At 39.4% G+C, this 16,915-nt stretch overlaps 1 protein-coding gene across 1 annotated transcript; it reads right to left on the bottom strand.

The window, feature by feature from the left end:
- Nucleotides 1-486: 486 nt before the first annotated feature.
- On the bottom strand, nucleotides 487-12,561 carry LOC124619978. Its single transcript, XM_047146642.1, has 2 exons — nucleotides 12,100-12,561; nucleotides 487-591 (listed from the first exon to the last, which is right to left on the bottom strand). The coding sequence occupies exons 1-2, from the start codon at nucleotides 12,559-12,561 to the stop codon at nucleotides 487-489; spliced, it is 567 nt and encodes a 188-aa protein (XP_047002598.1).
- Nucleotides 12,562-16,915: the final 4,354 nt, after the last annotated feature.

The following is a 16,915-nucleotide window of genomic DNA, read 5'->3' as shown; positions in this document are numbered from 1 at the left end:
GCTCCAACAGATGTCCACACCCATGCTAGGCTGCAGAGACGTGCCGGCCCCTGTACCCTCCTATGACGAGCCGCAGTACTGACCTCAAACAATGCCAGAGGCAGTGCCAGCATATTTCTCACTGGACACTGACCTGCTATTCTGCATCTCCATGCAATGCAGGCTCAGCACAACCACTTCTAGGCTGCACTGGGAACAAGGCAAGAGTGACTGTAAGACTCTTGGAAATAAATGACTGTCAATTGAATGTTATCTCATTAGTGCCTGGGCATACCACAGGACCGCACCTCCATGGGGGCCACATCTGGCAGGCTGCTACAGTTGTCTAACACATTCACTATAAAACTTGTTATTCACCTAACAAGTTCACTCTGTCAATTGAGAAGATCAGTGTATGAGTTGCAATTAAGAAATCACTCAACATTAAATTATGCATTAAAGAAACAGAACCCGCTGGGGTTTGATGCAACGAAACCCGCTGAGAGTTCATATATGAAGCATTGACTGTGTCTGTCCATTGTCTGCTGCTGCCTTGTGCACAGGGCTGTGTTGCTGGTTGTGCCTCTTGACCGTGTCCTGTAGCAGTGACAACTGCAAATCACCACTCGCGCTGATGAGGATGCTTACTGCAGTATCTGCTGTTGCTTTCTTGAGCTATTCTTCTCACAGAGTGAAGTGTCAGGGTATCATACAATCAGTTCGCACCAAATTTCTCGATATACCTTTGAATTCCAGATTTTGACTTTTCTTTGTTCAAGGTAATTCAAAATTATATTCAGTTCATAGAAAATCTTCTGTTCATTTAATATTAGCTTGCAGATGTTGCTGGATAGTGTTTAATGGTGTTTTTATGTTGTTGCTGAATTGCTTGGCATCAAAATAGCTGCATACAGTTCTATTAATTAACAGAAGTGATTCCATAAAAGTCCATATGATTATTTGATTCTGAAAGAGAATAATAATAATAATAATGACAAATAATAACACACAAAAATGTGTACAACTATGTGATGCAACTCAAACTAGTAATTTTTAAAAGCAAAACAGAAATAGTTTGAAGATTTTGAGTAAACACGTGCCATCCCATTAATGTACAGAGGTGAGCAAATGTGCCAAGGTTTACTCCAGTTCACTACTATCAGCACCACGTCATAACAACACGCCTGTGCTTAACATGCAAGTATTCCCCCACAATCTAAGAGTGAAATTAAAAATTAAAATAAGTTTTCCAAACTTCATCAGTGTCTGCTTCAGCATACAAAGGGTGCTAGGAAAGTTTTGCAGTACGATGCAACAAGATGTTGCAGGAGGCCGATTGTTGCTGAATTCTGTGAATACTTCATTCTTGCATTGTAGCCATTGTGCCAAGTCTTTGAGCACAGTCATTCATTATTAGGGTTAGTTCGAAGTGCTTGCTGTTGCACCGTCGTCACAAAGTAAGATTCAGGCAGTTTTGTGGTACAACTTCGTGCGTGGTTGAAACATAGACCTGTGGTTTGAAGAAATGAATCTTGCACTCTGTGATGTGTGTCCACATCGTACAACTATATTCAGGTGGTACAGAGAATTCCAAAGAGAAAATTTTACTCTGGAGGATGCTGAGAAGATGAGAAAGGCCACAATCATCAGTTACGGAGGAAAATGTTAGATGAAGACACACAAGTGACCTACAAGCTGATAGAGGATACCTTAAGGATAAATGCAGCAGCAATTCATTCGATTCTGCATGATCATTTGCAAGTAAAGAAACTTTGTTGTCCCTGGGTGCTGCATTCACACTGACAGAAGAGCAGATTACATGACGTGTGACTTGGTCCCATAAGATGTAAAAAGAAGTTTTCTAAGGGACAATCTCAGTACATGAATAACATCATGACAGGTGATGAGATTTGGCTGTAATATTATGATGTGTCGAGTAAGAGTCAAAACAAAGCTTGAGTTTTTGAAGATGACGACACACCCACAGCTGTCAGAAAATCCCTGTCAGTAGAGAAGAAAATTATAATTTTCTTTTTTCCAAATTGAGCGGAACTGTGGAGTGTGTTGTTTTGAACACAGAAGATAGTCACAGGTAAGTGGTACACTGAGCAGTGCCTGCCAAAAGTCATTCACTCTTTGAAGAACCTGCGATCGAAGTTAAGAATGGACATTTGCTTCCTCCATCACGACACCACTCCAGTTCACCGCTCCAAAGCATCCATCGAATATTTGCGGGGTACAGGACTGAAACTTCTTGAGCACCCTCCTTGTAGTCCAGACTTTGCTTCTCGTGGCATTTCACTGTTCCCGCACGTGAAAATGAAGCTGAAAGGAGTGCAGTTTTCATGTGATGAGGGCCTCCTGGAGGCTTGGGACAGTGAGTGTACCTTACTTCCTACAGAAACTTGGGGGAACTGGTTTAGGGACTGGTTTTGGAGGATAGAGAGGTGTATTCAATGAAGCAATAATTACTTCAAAAAAATTAAGTTCATAAAGCTGTACTGCGGAACTTTCCTAATACCCTTTGTATTAATGTTAACATTGTAAGATTTCAGAATGATCAAATGAATATGGTATGCAACATATGCAATCTTAAGGAAAACATATGTGGCACTGAATAATAAGACTACAAAGCTAAAAACTGTTTAGAATATGAAAATATACGTCACAATTGAAAGTTACAAGTCTCAACTTGATCCAGTTGGATGAGAAAACCTCATATAATGTGATACCAATAAGCTACCTCTATCAGTTTTCAAGTTATTTACTAAAAACCAAATTTGGAAGGGAAATGTCCTTGTTCGTAATAGATTAAGTATCATTTGTATTTGTAATAGAAAGTTCTACTTACAGCACTCGATTACATTCATGCAATAATACAGCTTTACCAAGTTTCAAGACTATATTGTAAATAATAATAATTATAAGGAATCTTAAAGACAGAGTTCAGAGGTCATGTTCTACTGTTGGTTCCACTCTAAAAATTCCAGGTGCCAAAATTTACATGCAATTGAGCTAAAACTTTTTCAGTAACTAAAGCAAAGTTAACTCTATTTATATAAAAATTGAGAAGGCTGTAAATTATTAAAAGAACAGAGATATTAATTAATGTGTGTCCAAGAAAGGAATCATTTAGATGCTGCTACCGGTGGCTAAGGCGGTTGATAGCAGATGTTCGGTTTGGCAGTCCGCTGCACCCATATATAAATACAGCCAGAGAGACACTTCGCACCACTATATCAATCTGTCCATGTCAGTCAAATGCCTGCATGCTCTGTGCCTCGGTTGATGTCACAGCTGGGCAGCTACCAAAAGCATTTTCGATAAAGTAGGGATAACTTGTGAGAACTGTACAGCATCCTGGAGTGCTTAGATTTCACGGAAGTAACAGTTTGTATGCAAATTGTAATGTTGACAAAACTGCATGGCAAGTGGCGAAAATATTTTCCACTTTTACAGTGAGCAATTAACTTTTGTGATTAGAAGTCTGGGCGATAGATCATTTTATTTGGAACTTCCTGTACAGGTCACATCTGAACAGTTAATAGTGCTGTTTCTGATAGGTATATTAGACAGAATACTAAGACTTATATTTTGTGCATGTGGACTTTTACAGAATATATCAATCAGTTAATACACAAAACTTCTATGTAATGTCCTAGTAGGACCATTTTCTTTCGGTGAGCAGAAAGAGTAATGTTGACTTGCAGACTGAAAATTATGGTCAGTACATTCTCCATAGCTTTCTCACTGAGTGCAAAAAGTTTTCAGGCTCTTGTCAATGACAAAGGTTGGTTTAAAGCATGCACAGACAATTTGTCTTTTCACAACAATATAACAAAGTAACAACCATTTGAATGATTTGCCCCCCTGCCCCACTAGTAGAATAACAATTATTGAATGAGAAGAAAAAAAATGATGTTCAAGTATCTGTTGTACATGAATGAAAAGCAATTCTTATTGTACAGCTTAATATTTAAATCAAATTACATAAAAACAGTAACATTCTTACTCACTTATGTGGCATGGCAAGTGTGAGGATACAGAAGTTTTACAGACTTAAATTAGGGACTATTTCCATAAGCACCAGAGTTACAGTTTCCTGTACCCTTGTGATTTTATATAAATGAGCAAGTGCGTCCAAAATTAGTATTATAATAATGTTTATGAGGTTGAAATAATACAATGGTACATTATTTTAATATATACGACATTATGTATCAGCATAAATATTTGTTTTGAATTGTATTAGTTATTCGGCCAAAGCGTACTGATTGGTGTTTTCAGCAGATACCTTTACGTCACAGTAACTGCAGCATGGAGTTACTAACACTGCACAGAATGCTCAAGAGTGAGCCTTGGAGTCTTACAAGACAAGGGTTGCCAAAAGAGATGCAACGGGTAACATCACTAGTTAAAAACTGTGTACAATTTGAATCAATGTGATCTAAGTCTCCGCTCAAAACACATGACTGTCAATAGTTGCATATCACACTTTTATGGTTACATGAGCTACTTGGAATTCATTTCAAGACTAGAGATATAAGACTGATTAATAAGTAATATATCAAGATTAAACCTATACCAAGGCTTTTTACAATTTTGCCAGTGGGTGGCAAACTCCACTTCTCTGCAAGAGCCCCAGGGGTATACCATTTCCTCCATCCTGCTCAGCCACACACAGCTGTAATTCAGGTTTTTGTAATGTAGTACTGGCCATAGGACTGAGTCTGGCCTGTCTGACAGTCTGTCTGTTTAGATCAGAATAACAATTGCCATAGGTTACAGAGATTGAAAGGAACTTTATTCTCCCAGTCAAGGCGCTACTACAGTACGTTGTTACAAGTAGTGAAAGTATAACAAGCCAGAATGAGAGAGAGTATAAGCTTGACTGTTTATCTGAAACTAAGATATACGATGAGAAAACATGAATGACAGTTCTGTAACAGTAAAGACACAGAGGAAGCATCACAAGTATGTTGCAAAATACAAGGAATAAACAAGTGCTGCAATGATTGCAAAAAACAGCATTCCCTGCAGCCGCAGGGGGACCTCAATTTACAGCACAAAACCAAACACTTGCAGCATGACGTATGCGTCAAACAACATATTTGAGGATGCATTTGCCACATAGTTACATAAGTGTATACCTTTGAGCTCCTTTTATTTCCTAGAGACTGCTTTCCATGAAATATGATTAAAAGTAAAAGTACACAGGCAGAGCGTATTCCAACCATGGTACAACTAAACAAAAACTCAGCCATACATAATACAGATTATTATTATTATTCTTTCTTTTCTCAGACGTTATGTCTGGTCAAAAATGGAAAGCAACTGTACAGTATATGTTACATTGCATTTAGGAACTTTCGGGTAATTGGACATGTATCAATAATTACAGATTTCTGTAGTTGTATATATAAGTTTGGATGTAGCTGTATTGCGTTGATGTACTGGTGGATAATGTGTGGTATGACTCCTGTAGTTGATAGCATAGTTGGTATAATGTCAACTTTATCCTGATGCCACATGTCCTTGACTTCCTCAGCCAGTTGGATGTATTTTTCCATTTTTTCTCCTGTTTTCTTCTGTATATTTGTTGTATTGGGTACGGATATTTCGATTAGTTGTGTTAATTTCTTCTTTTTATTGGTGAGTATGATGTCAGGTTTGTTATGTGGTGGTGTTTTATCTGTTATAATGGTTCTGTTCCAGTATAATTTGTATTCATCGTTCTCCAGTACATTTTGTGGTGCATACTTGTATGTGGGAACGTGTTGTTTTATAAGTTTATGTTGTAAGGCAAGCTGTTGATGTATTATTTTTGCTACATTGTCATGTCTTCTGGGGTATTCTGTATTTGCTAGTATTGTACATCCGCTTGTGATGTGATCTACTGTTTCTATTTGTTGTTTGCAAAGTCTGCATTTATCTGTTGTGGTATTGGGATCTTTAATAATATGCTTGCTGTAATATCTGGTGTTTATTGTTTGATCCTGTATTGCAATCATGAATCCTTCCGTCTCACTGTATATATTGCCTTTTCTTAGCCATGTGTTGGATGCGTCTTGATCGATGTGTGGCTGTGTTAGATGATATGGGTGCTTGCCATGTAGTGTTTTCTTTTTCCAATTTACTTTCTTCGTCTCTGTTGATGTTATGTGATCTAAAGGGTTGTAGAAGTGGTTATGAAATTGCAGTGGTGTAGCCGATGTATTTATATGAGTGATTGCTTTGTGTATTTTGCTAGTTTCTGCTCGTTCTATAAAGAATTTTCTTAAATTGTCTACCTGTCCATAATGTAGGTTTTTTATGTCGATAAATCCCCTTCCTCCTTCCTTTCTGCTTAATGTGAATCTTTCTGTTGCTGAATGTATGTGATGTATTCTATATTTGTGGCATTGTGATCGTGTAAGTGTATTGAGTGCTTCTAGGTCTGTGTTACTCCATTTCTCTACTCCAAATGAGTAGGTCAATATTGGTACAGCATAAGTATTTATAGCTTTTGTCTTGTTTCTTGCTGTCAATTCTGTTTTCAGTATTTTTGTTAGTCTTTGTCTATATTTTTCTTTTAGTTCTTCTTTAATATTTGTATTATCTATTCCTATTTTTTGTCTGTATCCTAGATATTTATAGGCATCTGTTTTTTCCATCGCTTCTATGCAGTCGCTGTGGTTATCCAATTGTAATCTTTTTGTTTAGTGTGTTTTCCCTTGACTATGCTATTTTTCTTACATTTGTCTGTTCCAAAAGCCATATTTATATCATTGCTGAATACTTCTATTATCTTTAGTAATTGGTTGAGTAGTTGATTTGTTGCTGCCAGCAGTTTTAGATCATCCATGTATAGCAAATGTGTGATTTTGTGTGGGTATGTTCCAATAATATTGTATCCATAATTTGTATTATTTAGCATGTTGGATAGTGGGTTCAGAGCAAGGCAGAACCAGAAAGGACTTAATGAGTCTCCTTGGTATATTCCACGCTTAATCTGTATTGGCTGTGATGTGATACTATTTGAATTTGTTTGGATATTAAGTGTGGTTTTCCAATTTTTCATTACTATGTTTAGGAACTGTATCAATTTAGGATTTACTTTGTATATTTCCAATATTTGTAGTAACTATGAGTGGAGTACACTATCAAAAGCTTTTTGATAATCAATGTATGCGTAGTGTAGTGACCTTTGTTTAGTTTTAGCTTGATATGTCACCTCTGCATCTATTATCAGTTGCTCTTTACATCATCGTGCTCCTTTGCAACAAGCTTTTTGTTCTTCATTTATAATTTTGTTCTGTGTTGTACGTGTCATTAATTTCTGTGTAATGACTGAAGTTAATATTTTGTATATTGTTGGTAGGCATGTTATGGGGCGATATTTAGCTGGGTTTGCTGTGTCTGCTTGATCTTTAGGTTTCAGATAAGTTACTCCATGTGTAAGTGTATCAGGGAATGTGTATGGGTCTGCAATGTAACTGTTAAATAATTTAGTTAGATGTGAATGTGTTGAGGTGAACTTCTTTAGCCAGAAATTTGCTATTTTATCATTTCCAGGGGCTTTCCAATTGTGCGTAGAATTAATTGCTTGGGTGACTTCATGTTGCAAAATTATCACTTCAGGCATTTGTGGTATGATCTTGTATGTGTCTGTTTCTGCTTGTATCCACTGTGCATGCCTGTTATGTTGTACCGGGTTTGACCATATGTTGCTCCAGAAGTGTTCCATGTCTGTTATGTTTGGTGGATTGTCTATTTTAATGTGTGTGTTATCTATTGTCTGGTAAAATTTCTTTTGGTTTGTGTTGAATGTTTGGTTTTGTTTCCTTCTATTTTCACTTTTTTTGTATCTTCTAAGTCGTGTGGCCAATGCTTGTAATTTCTGCTTCTTTTCATCTAATTGCTCTATCGCTTCTTGTTGTGAGATTTTACCTAACCTTTTTCGTTTTTTTTCTGACATTTCATTTCTTATAAATTGTGTTAGCTGTCCAATGTCTTTTCTCAGTTTTTCTATTCTGATCTGTAGCCTGTGTTGCCATGCTGGTTTTGTGGGTTTCTTCTGTGTGTTGGTTGGTTCTGATCTCTGCCTAGTGTGTATATTTAGTGTAGTGAGTGCTCCTATGTAAACCAGTAGTTGTAACTCTTCCATAGTTGTGTTTTCATTTATTTTGTTGTGTATGATTGTGTTGATAGTTTTTATTGTTGTTTCGACTTGTGGGTTATTTGGCGGTCTAAGCAAGAATGGTCTAATGTCTGTATTTGTGTCTTTGTATTATATATATATATATATGTCAGCTGAAATTTTTCTTCTATATCTAACATGTGTGTGTCACTCACTTCGTGTTCTATTTGTGCTTGTTCTGGTGGCTGTCTTAAGATTTCATTTTCCTCTGATTGTTTAATTGATGCGTGTTGTTCTTTGTTTGTTTGCTCTGGGATGTTTGAGTCCATTACTGTATTTTCATTTTCTTCTTCTTCTGACTGCACATTATTTTGTTCCAGTATTTGTTGTACTTGTTGTTTGATGTGTTCTAATTCTGACTGGGGTATCCTGTTATTTTTTATTATTACACGGATCTGATCAGCTAGTCGTTCTGTTAAAAATTTTAATTCTGGGTATCTGGTAATAAATGTTGTGTATACTTGTGATCTGTATCCAGTTGTGTTGGTTCCTAGGTTTGTTGCTTGGTAATAACAGAACATGAGGTGTCGATTAACTTCATCTGACCATCTCATCCTCTGTCTTAGTTTTCCTTCTAGGGTGGTTGCAGGAAGCATATCCTGCAAAACACCTCTATCTGGATTTAAATTATTTTCCAGTTGGCTAGCAGTGTCATTATTATTATTATTATTATTATTATTACAATACAGATAATTACAGATTATTCTTTAGTAGATAATTACTCTGTGAATTAGTAGATAACTACACTGTGAGAAAAATACATAATAGTGCATCATCAAATTGAGCTGCACAAACAGTAATGCAGCAAAGACTTGCAGCAGAGAGTAAATGGTTCTGAGCACTATGGGACTTAACATCTATGGTCATCAGTCCCCTAGAACTTAGAACTACTTAAACCTAACTAACCTAAGGACATCACACAACACCCAGTCATCACGAGGCAGAGAAAATCCATGACCCCGCCGGGAATCGAACCCGGGAACAGGAAGCGAGAACGCTACCACACGACCACAAGCTGCGGACACAGCAGACAGTAATTCCATGACAGTAAACCATATATTTGGAGATAGGAGTTCACTTTGAACACACACATTTATCAGGTACACTTGACAAGAATTCTACAGTATAGACAACTTGTCCTAGAAAATAGTACTGTTCTCTTTCTCAACAAAATATCAAAATCAGAGATGGAGTGACAATAATCAATTTATCTGGATGAAGAACAGTCACATCCAAGATACAAAATTCACTATCTACAATAACATTATTTGCTGAAGAATGCCTTGAGACACACTAAAAGTATCCACAACACCAAGATGACTGTGAACTCTTACAAGAAACACAATTATATCATGTTTTTTGGCAGGTACGTGCAGTTTCATTTTTGCAGGTGGTAGGTAGAGTCAGCCTAAAAAAATATTGTTCATCATATGTTTCTTGTGACACCCAGTGTCAACAAAAAATATCAGACTGTTTTCTCCTACAAACAAAATGATTTTTAACCTCTTCACATCCTGCTTGACATATGTGACACACGGAACTGGTAACTTCTGTCTGCTTACAAACTGAGATAACGTGAAAGATACACATACCAATAGTTTGGTCGCCTTCCACAAGGTATCATGGCCTACCACAGTAAATTTCAGCACTCAAGTGTTCAGTTACTGAAATTAGCTATTGTTTACATAATGCCTGCAGTGGAAAAACACTGTCAAAATTCCATAAACATTTGTTTTATTAATTTATTCATTTCCTAGACGCATTGAAACGATGCTATTTTATTGTCAACAAACTTTTAATGGGATATTAGCCCATTGTAGCAGTAAGATAGCACTTTCTAATATTTTGTTGGATGACTTACGTGTGTCTTACATGTGTGTGGCACGGAGGATTTGTATCTCATAAAAACATTTGTTCAACTGTAAATATTCAGCAGTAATTTGTTATAAGTTCTGGCACATTTCGCTACTGTTGAGCAAAAAGTGAAACAGCTATAATAATGTAAGCGTAGGCTTCCGCGGCCGTTGTCTTCTTCAATAAAATTCTTCAGGGTATCAGACCGCATCGTCATAATTTTAAATTGCGCCAACGTTTCGGCCAGCGTTGCAGCTAGCCTTCATCAGGGCCTTACGTTAACTGCTAAATGAACACACTTGGATTCCTTAAATAGCTGCACGAGAAAACCGTGTCGTTACTTGATTGGCTGTACTAGGAGGAGGAGGAGGGGTGAAAGGTATGCTTTATTGGTGTTTCCTTTATTATCTGTTATTGGCTGAAATAGCTGTTTTCTATTGGTCTTTATATTAATCCACCCCATTGGAGGAGACGGACGAATAGCGAACAGGTGATGGCTGTGACGTCACACTGTTTCCATGCTGTCCAGAAGCCGGCTGCGGCGTGCCATTGCTTTGTGTGCTCGCGACCACTACTGCGGCTCTCCGCGTGTCCGCATGGGCCGCCACGGCACTGCCGCCGCTCCGTAGCCCTGCTATTGCAGGCAGCCAAGACCTCGGAAGCTTGTACCCGTCCTCTCTATTCATGTTGGCGGGTCTTTTGGCTATTTCTATCGCCTCTCTAATCTTTCTTTTGAAAGTGAGAGGCTGTTTCGCCAGGACGCGGGCTTCTTGAAAAAATATTGGTTTCCCGCACTCGTCCCGGTGTTCCGCCACTGCTGACTTAGTGTGTTGTTTCAGGCGGATATATCTTTCATGTTCCGAGAGCCTAGTGCTGATCGGACGTCCCGTCTCACCTATGTAAACTAATCCACACGCACAACCAATTTCATACACGCCAGCTGTGTGTAGTTTGTCAACTGCATCCTTGGTAGAACCGAGCATGTCTGATATTTTGTTTCTGCTTCGGAAAATTGGTTTGATGTCGGCTTTTCGTAGAATTTTGCCAATACGTTCGGTGACCCCTTGTACATATGGTAACACAGCAATGCTCTGTGCCTCCTTCTCCTCTTGCCTATTAGTCTTCTCCCTTGTCGACATGGTGCTGTCTATCATCTGCTTCCCATAGCCATTAGTTCCGAAGATGGACCTGAGGTGTTCAAGTTCTGTCTTCAGATGTTCTTCGTCGCTTATCCTGTACGCTCTCTTCGTTAGCGTGTGCAGGGCAGACTACTTCTGCGTGGGGTGATGGTGGGAGGAGGCGTGAAGGTACCTGTCCGTATTGGTTGGTTTCCTGTACACTTTGTGGCCAAGTTTACCATCAGGTTTTCGATAAACTTCCACGTCGAGAAAAGGCAGCACCCCATTCTTCTCTGTTTCCATTGTAAACTGGATTTTTCTATGCTGTTGGTTAAGGTGCTTGTGGAAGTTCTGTAGCTCCTCTTCTCCGTGGGGCCAGATGACGAAAGTATCATCGACATAGCGAAGCCAACAATTTGGACGTAATGGTGCGGACTGGAGGGCTGTTTCCTCAAATGCCTCCATGAAAATTTCTGCTGCGATAGGCGATAGGGGTGAGCCCATAGCTACACCGTCAGTTTGTTCATAAAATTGACCTCTCCACCTGAAATAGGTGGTCGTCAGACAGTGGCGCACAAGCTCACATACATCAGGTGCCACGCGTTCTTCTAGGATGTTCACAGTATCTGACACTGGGACATTCGTGAATAGGGATTTGACGTCGAAGCTAACCATCAGATCTTGGTCCGTAACACGCATTTCCTTTAGGAGAGACACGAAGTGAGTGGAATCCTTAACGTAGGACTCGGTTTGATGCACTAGGTGTCGGAGCCTAGGTGCCAGTTCTTTCGCTAGGTAGTAGGTCGGCGAATTTATACTGTTTACTATGGGCCTTAAGGGGAAGTCGGTTTTGTGTACCTTCGGTACACCATATATCCTTGGTGCCTGTGTCACTTGCGGGATGAATCTTCTGGCCTTGTCGAAATTGATTCTAGAGTGCTTGAGCAGTGCCTGCATCGTTTTGATTACCTTGGCCGTCGGATCTCCCTGAAGTTTCTTGTAGATAGGTTCTGCGAGAATATCTTCCATTCGTTTGTTGTAATCAGTAGTGTCCAAGACTACAGTGGCGTTGCCCTTATCTGCCTGTACCACTACTAAGTGGGGGTTGTCCCTGAGTTCCTTAATGGCATGATATTCCTCAGCGTTGATGTTTTGCTTCGGTGGCTTTGCTTTATTCAGAACTCTGACCGTTTCCTGCCGGATCTTCTCCGCCTCGGCCTGTGGCAGATGACGTACCGAAGCCTCTACGGATTCTATAATATCTTCTTTTGGAACTCGCTTAGGTGCGACTGCGAAATTCATCCCCTTGGCCAGGATTGCTGTGGTTGCTTCGCTCAAGGTGTGGCTGGAGAGGTTGACCACTGTCCGTCGCCTGTCCAGCGTCAATGTTTCGTCCGTGGCTTTCTGTTGTAGTTTGTCGTACTTTCTCATCTGGCGGTTAGTAATACTGTTGCTGGTCCTTGATGCTTGCTGAAAGGTTAACCTGTCGACTTTATCCCAGTCTTCCATCAGAAGTTTTCCGGCCAGAAATAGGTGCAGATCACACAAATTCCTGTTGTGAGCATCGAGACTTATGCGGATGTGGCAAATCCTTTCCCGTAGCAATGCTTTACTGGCGTTAACACAGATATTCCTCGCCTTGTTCGTTTTTATGTGAGACGTCAACCGCAAAGAATACGGCACCACACTCGTGTCTCTGCATCTCTTCAAAAAAGCAAGGTCATTCAGCAGTTTACATCTTTTTAAACGCAGTGCTTCTAACTTCTTGATGTTTCCGTGGATTTCCTGCCCATACAGGTTGGTTAAATGTAAGCGTAGGCTTCCGCGGCCGTTGTCTTCTTCAATAAAATTCTTCAGGGTATCAGACCGCATCGTCATAATTTTAAGACTAATAGGGAAGAGGAGGAGGCGGCACAGAGCATTGCTGTGTTACCATATGTACAAGGGGTCACCGAACGTATTGGCAAAATTCTACGAAAAGCCGACATCAAACCAATTTTCCGAAGCAGAAACAAATTATCAGACATGCTCGGTTCTACCAAGGATGCAGTTGACAAACTACACACAGCTGGCGTGTATGAAATTGGTTGTGCGTGTGGATTAGTTTACATAGGTGAGACGGGACGTCCGATCAGCACTAGGCTCTCGGAACATGAAAGCTATATCCGCCTGAAACAACACACTAAGTCAGCAGTGGCGGAACACCGGGACGAGTGCGGGAAACCAATATTTTTTCAAGAAGCCCACGTCCTGGCGAAACAGCCTCTCACTTTCAAAAGAAAGATTAGAGAGGCGACAGAAATAGCCAAAAGACCCGCCAACATGAATAGAGAGGACGGGTACAAGCTTCCGAGGTCTTGGCTGCCTGCAATAGCAGGGCTACGGAGCGGCGGCAGTGCCGTGGCGGCCCATGCGGACACGCGGAGAGCCGCAGTAGTGGTCGCGAGCACACAAAGCAATGGCACGCCGCAGCCGGCTTCTGGACAGCATGGAAACAGTGTGACGTCACAGCCATCACCTGTTCGCTATTCGTCCGTCTCCTCCAATGGGGTGGATTAATATAAAGACCAATAGAAAACAGCTATTTCAGCCAATAACAGATAATAAAGGAAACACCAATAAAGCATACCTTTCACCCCTCCTCCTCCTCCTAGTACAGCCAATCAAGTAACGACACGGTTTTCTCGTGCAGCTATTTAAGGAATCCAAGTGTGTTCATTTAGCAGTTAACGTAAGGCCCTGATGAAGGCTAGCTGCAACGCTGGCCGAAACGTTGGCGCAATTTAAAATTATGACGATGCGGTCTGATACCCTGAAGAATTTTATTGAAGCTATAATAATAATAATAATAATAATGATAACAGTGATAATAAAAGAATAATTACTTGACTGACAGTAAAATAAGTAAACTTTTTTTTCCTTAGAGTCAGAAGATTAAGTACTTCATGAGCACTTGCCAGTTATAGGCAAAGCTCCCAAGTTCAGGTCTCGGTCCAACACACAGTTTTAGCCACGAAGTTTCATATCAGCACACACTCTACTGCAGAGTGATAATTTTACTCTGGAACATCCCTCATACTGTGGCTAAGCCATTTCTCCACAATATCCTTTCTTCCAGGAGTGCTAGTCTTCCAAGTTCTGTAGGACAGTTTCTGTGAAGTTTGGAAACTAGGAAACGAGGCACCAGCAGAAGTAAAGTTGTGACAACTGGTCATGAGTCCTGTTTGGGTACCTCAGTCAGTAGAGCACTTGCCCGCAAAGGCCAAGGTCCTGAGTTCAAGTCTCGATCCAGCCAAGGACCTGAGTTCAAGTCTCAGTCCGGCATTTTCTACAGTTCTTGTAGAGGTTGCTAATAAATAAGGAGACAATCTTGCTTGCTTGAGATAATTAGCCAAGTTCTTGAGAATTATATAAGGCCTTTGAGAGACAGTGACTAAAGTTGAATTTCTTTCAGTGCATACATGACCAAAATACACTGCTGTGCTTTAAAATAGCTCTCTTGGAACTGTCAATAAGGTAAACAACCACATTTTCATTTTCATTTTCTCAAGCAGTTTCTTGCTTTCTGTTACAAGACTGGAGATTATTGCCTTTCCCATTAATTTTAAAAAATCTGAGGATCACCAGAAACTGAAGACATGGCTTTCAAATCACCAGTATCACTAATAACAACACTGAAGACCATTTTTAATAAATACAAATTTTCCTTTAAAAATTAACTGAATGATCAGTCTCATATGAAATGGCTCTTTTCTTTGTGCATGTGTATGACTGCAAACTTTCTCCAGTTTGCTTGTTTACAAATCACTGCAAATAAAATAAAATAAAATAAAAAAGCTGCAATAATTCTCTGTGCACATATTTCTTCTTCTTCTTTTTGTTTTTTGAGTCTCACAAGACACATTACGAGATATCTGCTTTCCATTTCCTATTCCTATACATAAAAAAGCTGCAATAATTCTCTGTGCATGTAATTTGTCACATCTGCTATTTGACTCTTACAGAGGAGTGTCTAGAGAACATCCAGTTCTCGTTGATGTGCATAAGGTATATGCTTGGCTAAATGAGGTGTTGTGGACAGTAGGTTTTGGATTTAATCAAACAAAATCAAATGATTGTGTGAACAACACCATACTCTTGGAAAAATTTTTCAGTGGTTCCATTTTTCTCAAGGAGACAAGAAGCAGAAAGGATTTTTCTAGTGACATGAAATAAAGAAAAACTTTAACTGAGGGGATGTAAAGTGTGGAGTGTCGTCATATTCTTGGGGCACAATATTTCTGATACATATTTCAATGATCTCCCACTAAACATGACAAACAATTTAAAATAAAATACTATTTACATACGAAAAATGTCAGACTGCTACACGAATGGAACTTAAAGTACATAGTTTATAATACAGAACTTTTGTAAGGAAAACATTATGATCAAGTAAACAGTAAAGTTAATTTTACATTTCTACATAAGACAGCTAGAAAGCTATCTTGGAAGTATCTCTCTCACAATCCTAGGCAGGAACTGTGGACAATCAAGGAGAGGAAAGGTATGTCATTCACAAAGATTTCCATTCCTCTGTTTTTTCTATATCTGCACTGCCGTCATTTGTGGGATGACATAACAACTCAGGGCACGGATATCAGTGCCTCTGCAAATGTTTCCTAAGAGTATAAGCAGAAGTTGTCCTGTAAGTAAGAGTCTCTTCACATGTCCTTAAAGCTATTTGTGCACTACTGAAGAATGGGAGAAATTTTATACATGAGGTTCCTCTTTTACGTTTCATTTCTGCTAGGGTGGGCATTCTAAAATTAAATGGATGGTGGAGGAAGGAAATAACAGCTACTTGAGATTTAGATGATGTCTACATGCTGATTTTGTAATGCTCCTCCACCAAAATCATCAGTCGAAAACAGGCATTTTGTTGTCTATTGGCTTGTGACTCACATCCTTAATGTTTGGTTTGTTTATAACTCCAGCTTGTACCTGATGACTACGGAGAAGATCTCACAGGTGACATCTGATGATTACCTTTGCCAGCTAACTGAAAAGACATGGCACCATGAGTACTGTTGGTACCTACAGAAAGCTGGGAAAGAAATAATGGTGTATGTGCTACCAGTACTTGCCCGAGCCAGATAAGTCCTCCAACTTCTTGACAAGTTCCTAAGTGCTTAAACAAATTATGTGGAGAACAGCAGTGACTGCACAGCATTAGAGGTCATTTTCACTTTGGCATATAGAACCTGCCTCATTATGCTTACTTCATGTATCTTCATTTGCTTACTGAGCAGCACTCTGTTACAAATCAAAATGTTCACAAAGCATCTTGATCACAATTGCAGACACAGAATCCTTCAAAATGGCATTGCCACGTATTTTACAAGTTGCATCCTCCTTGCATGCCAACATTATGTAGCCAAGTCACTAACATTCAAAACAGTGCAATTAGTTTGGTGTAGAAGATCTTACCTTGATGAGGTTTTGAGCAGCAAACAGGCATGTAGGAAAGGTCAATTAGCAGTTGAGCTTTACACACACACACACACACACACACACACACACACACACACACACTCTTTTTGTGCATTTTGTCACACAACAGAACAAAGAAGAATACTGATATCATACAGAAACACATAAATTTAAGCAGATGTGAAATGTTAACATTACATTTCATTCTTGCTAATTATTTTGAAAAGAATTATTACTTACAATAATACACAGATAGTGTCCCCCTTTATTGTGACTTGATGCACTGGCAGGAAGAAAGCAGTGACATAAAGTA

Source organism: Schistocerca americana, chromosome 6, assembly GCF_021461395.2.
Source record: "Schistocerca americana isolate TAMUIC-IGC-003095 chromosome 6, iqSchAmer2.1, whole genome shotgun sequence".
Classification (NCBI taxonomy): Eukaryota; Metazoa; Arthropoda; class Insecta; order Orthoptera; family Acrididae; genus Schistocerca; species Schistocerca americana.
The sequence above is the reverse complement of the archived record's forward strand: the minus strand, read 5'-3'. Positions and strand labels throughout refer to the sequence as shown.

Bases quoted from the DNA above. Each gene is read 5' to 3' on its own strand.
- LOC124619978 (XM_047146642.1), bottom strand. From the start codon at position 12,561: ATGAGAAAGTACGACAAACTACAACAGAAAGCCACGGACGAAACATTG. The intron at 592-12,099 runs GTAATCAAAACG...GGTGATTTGCAG, and splicing joins AGGGAGATCCGACGGCCAAG to TTGTCACTGCTACAGGACAC.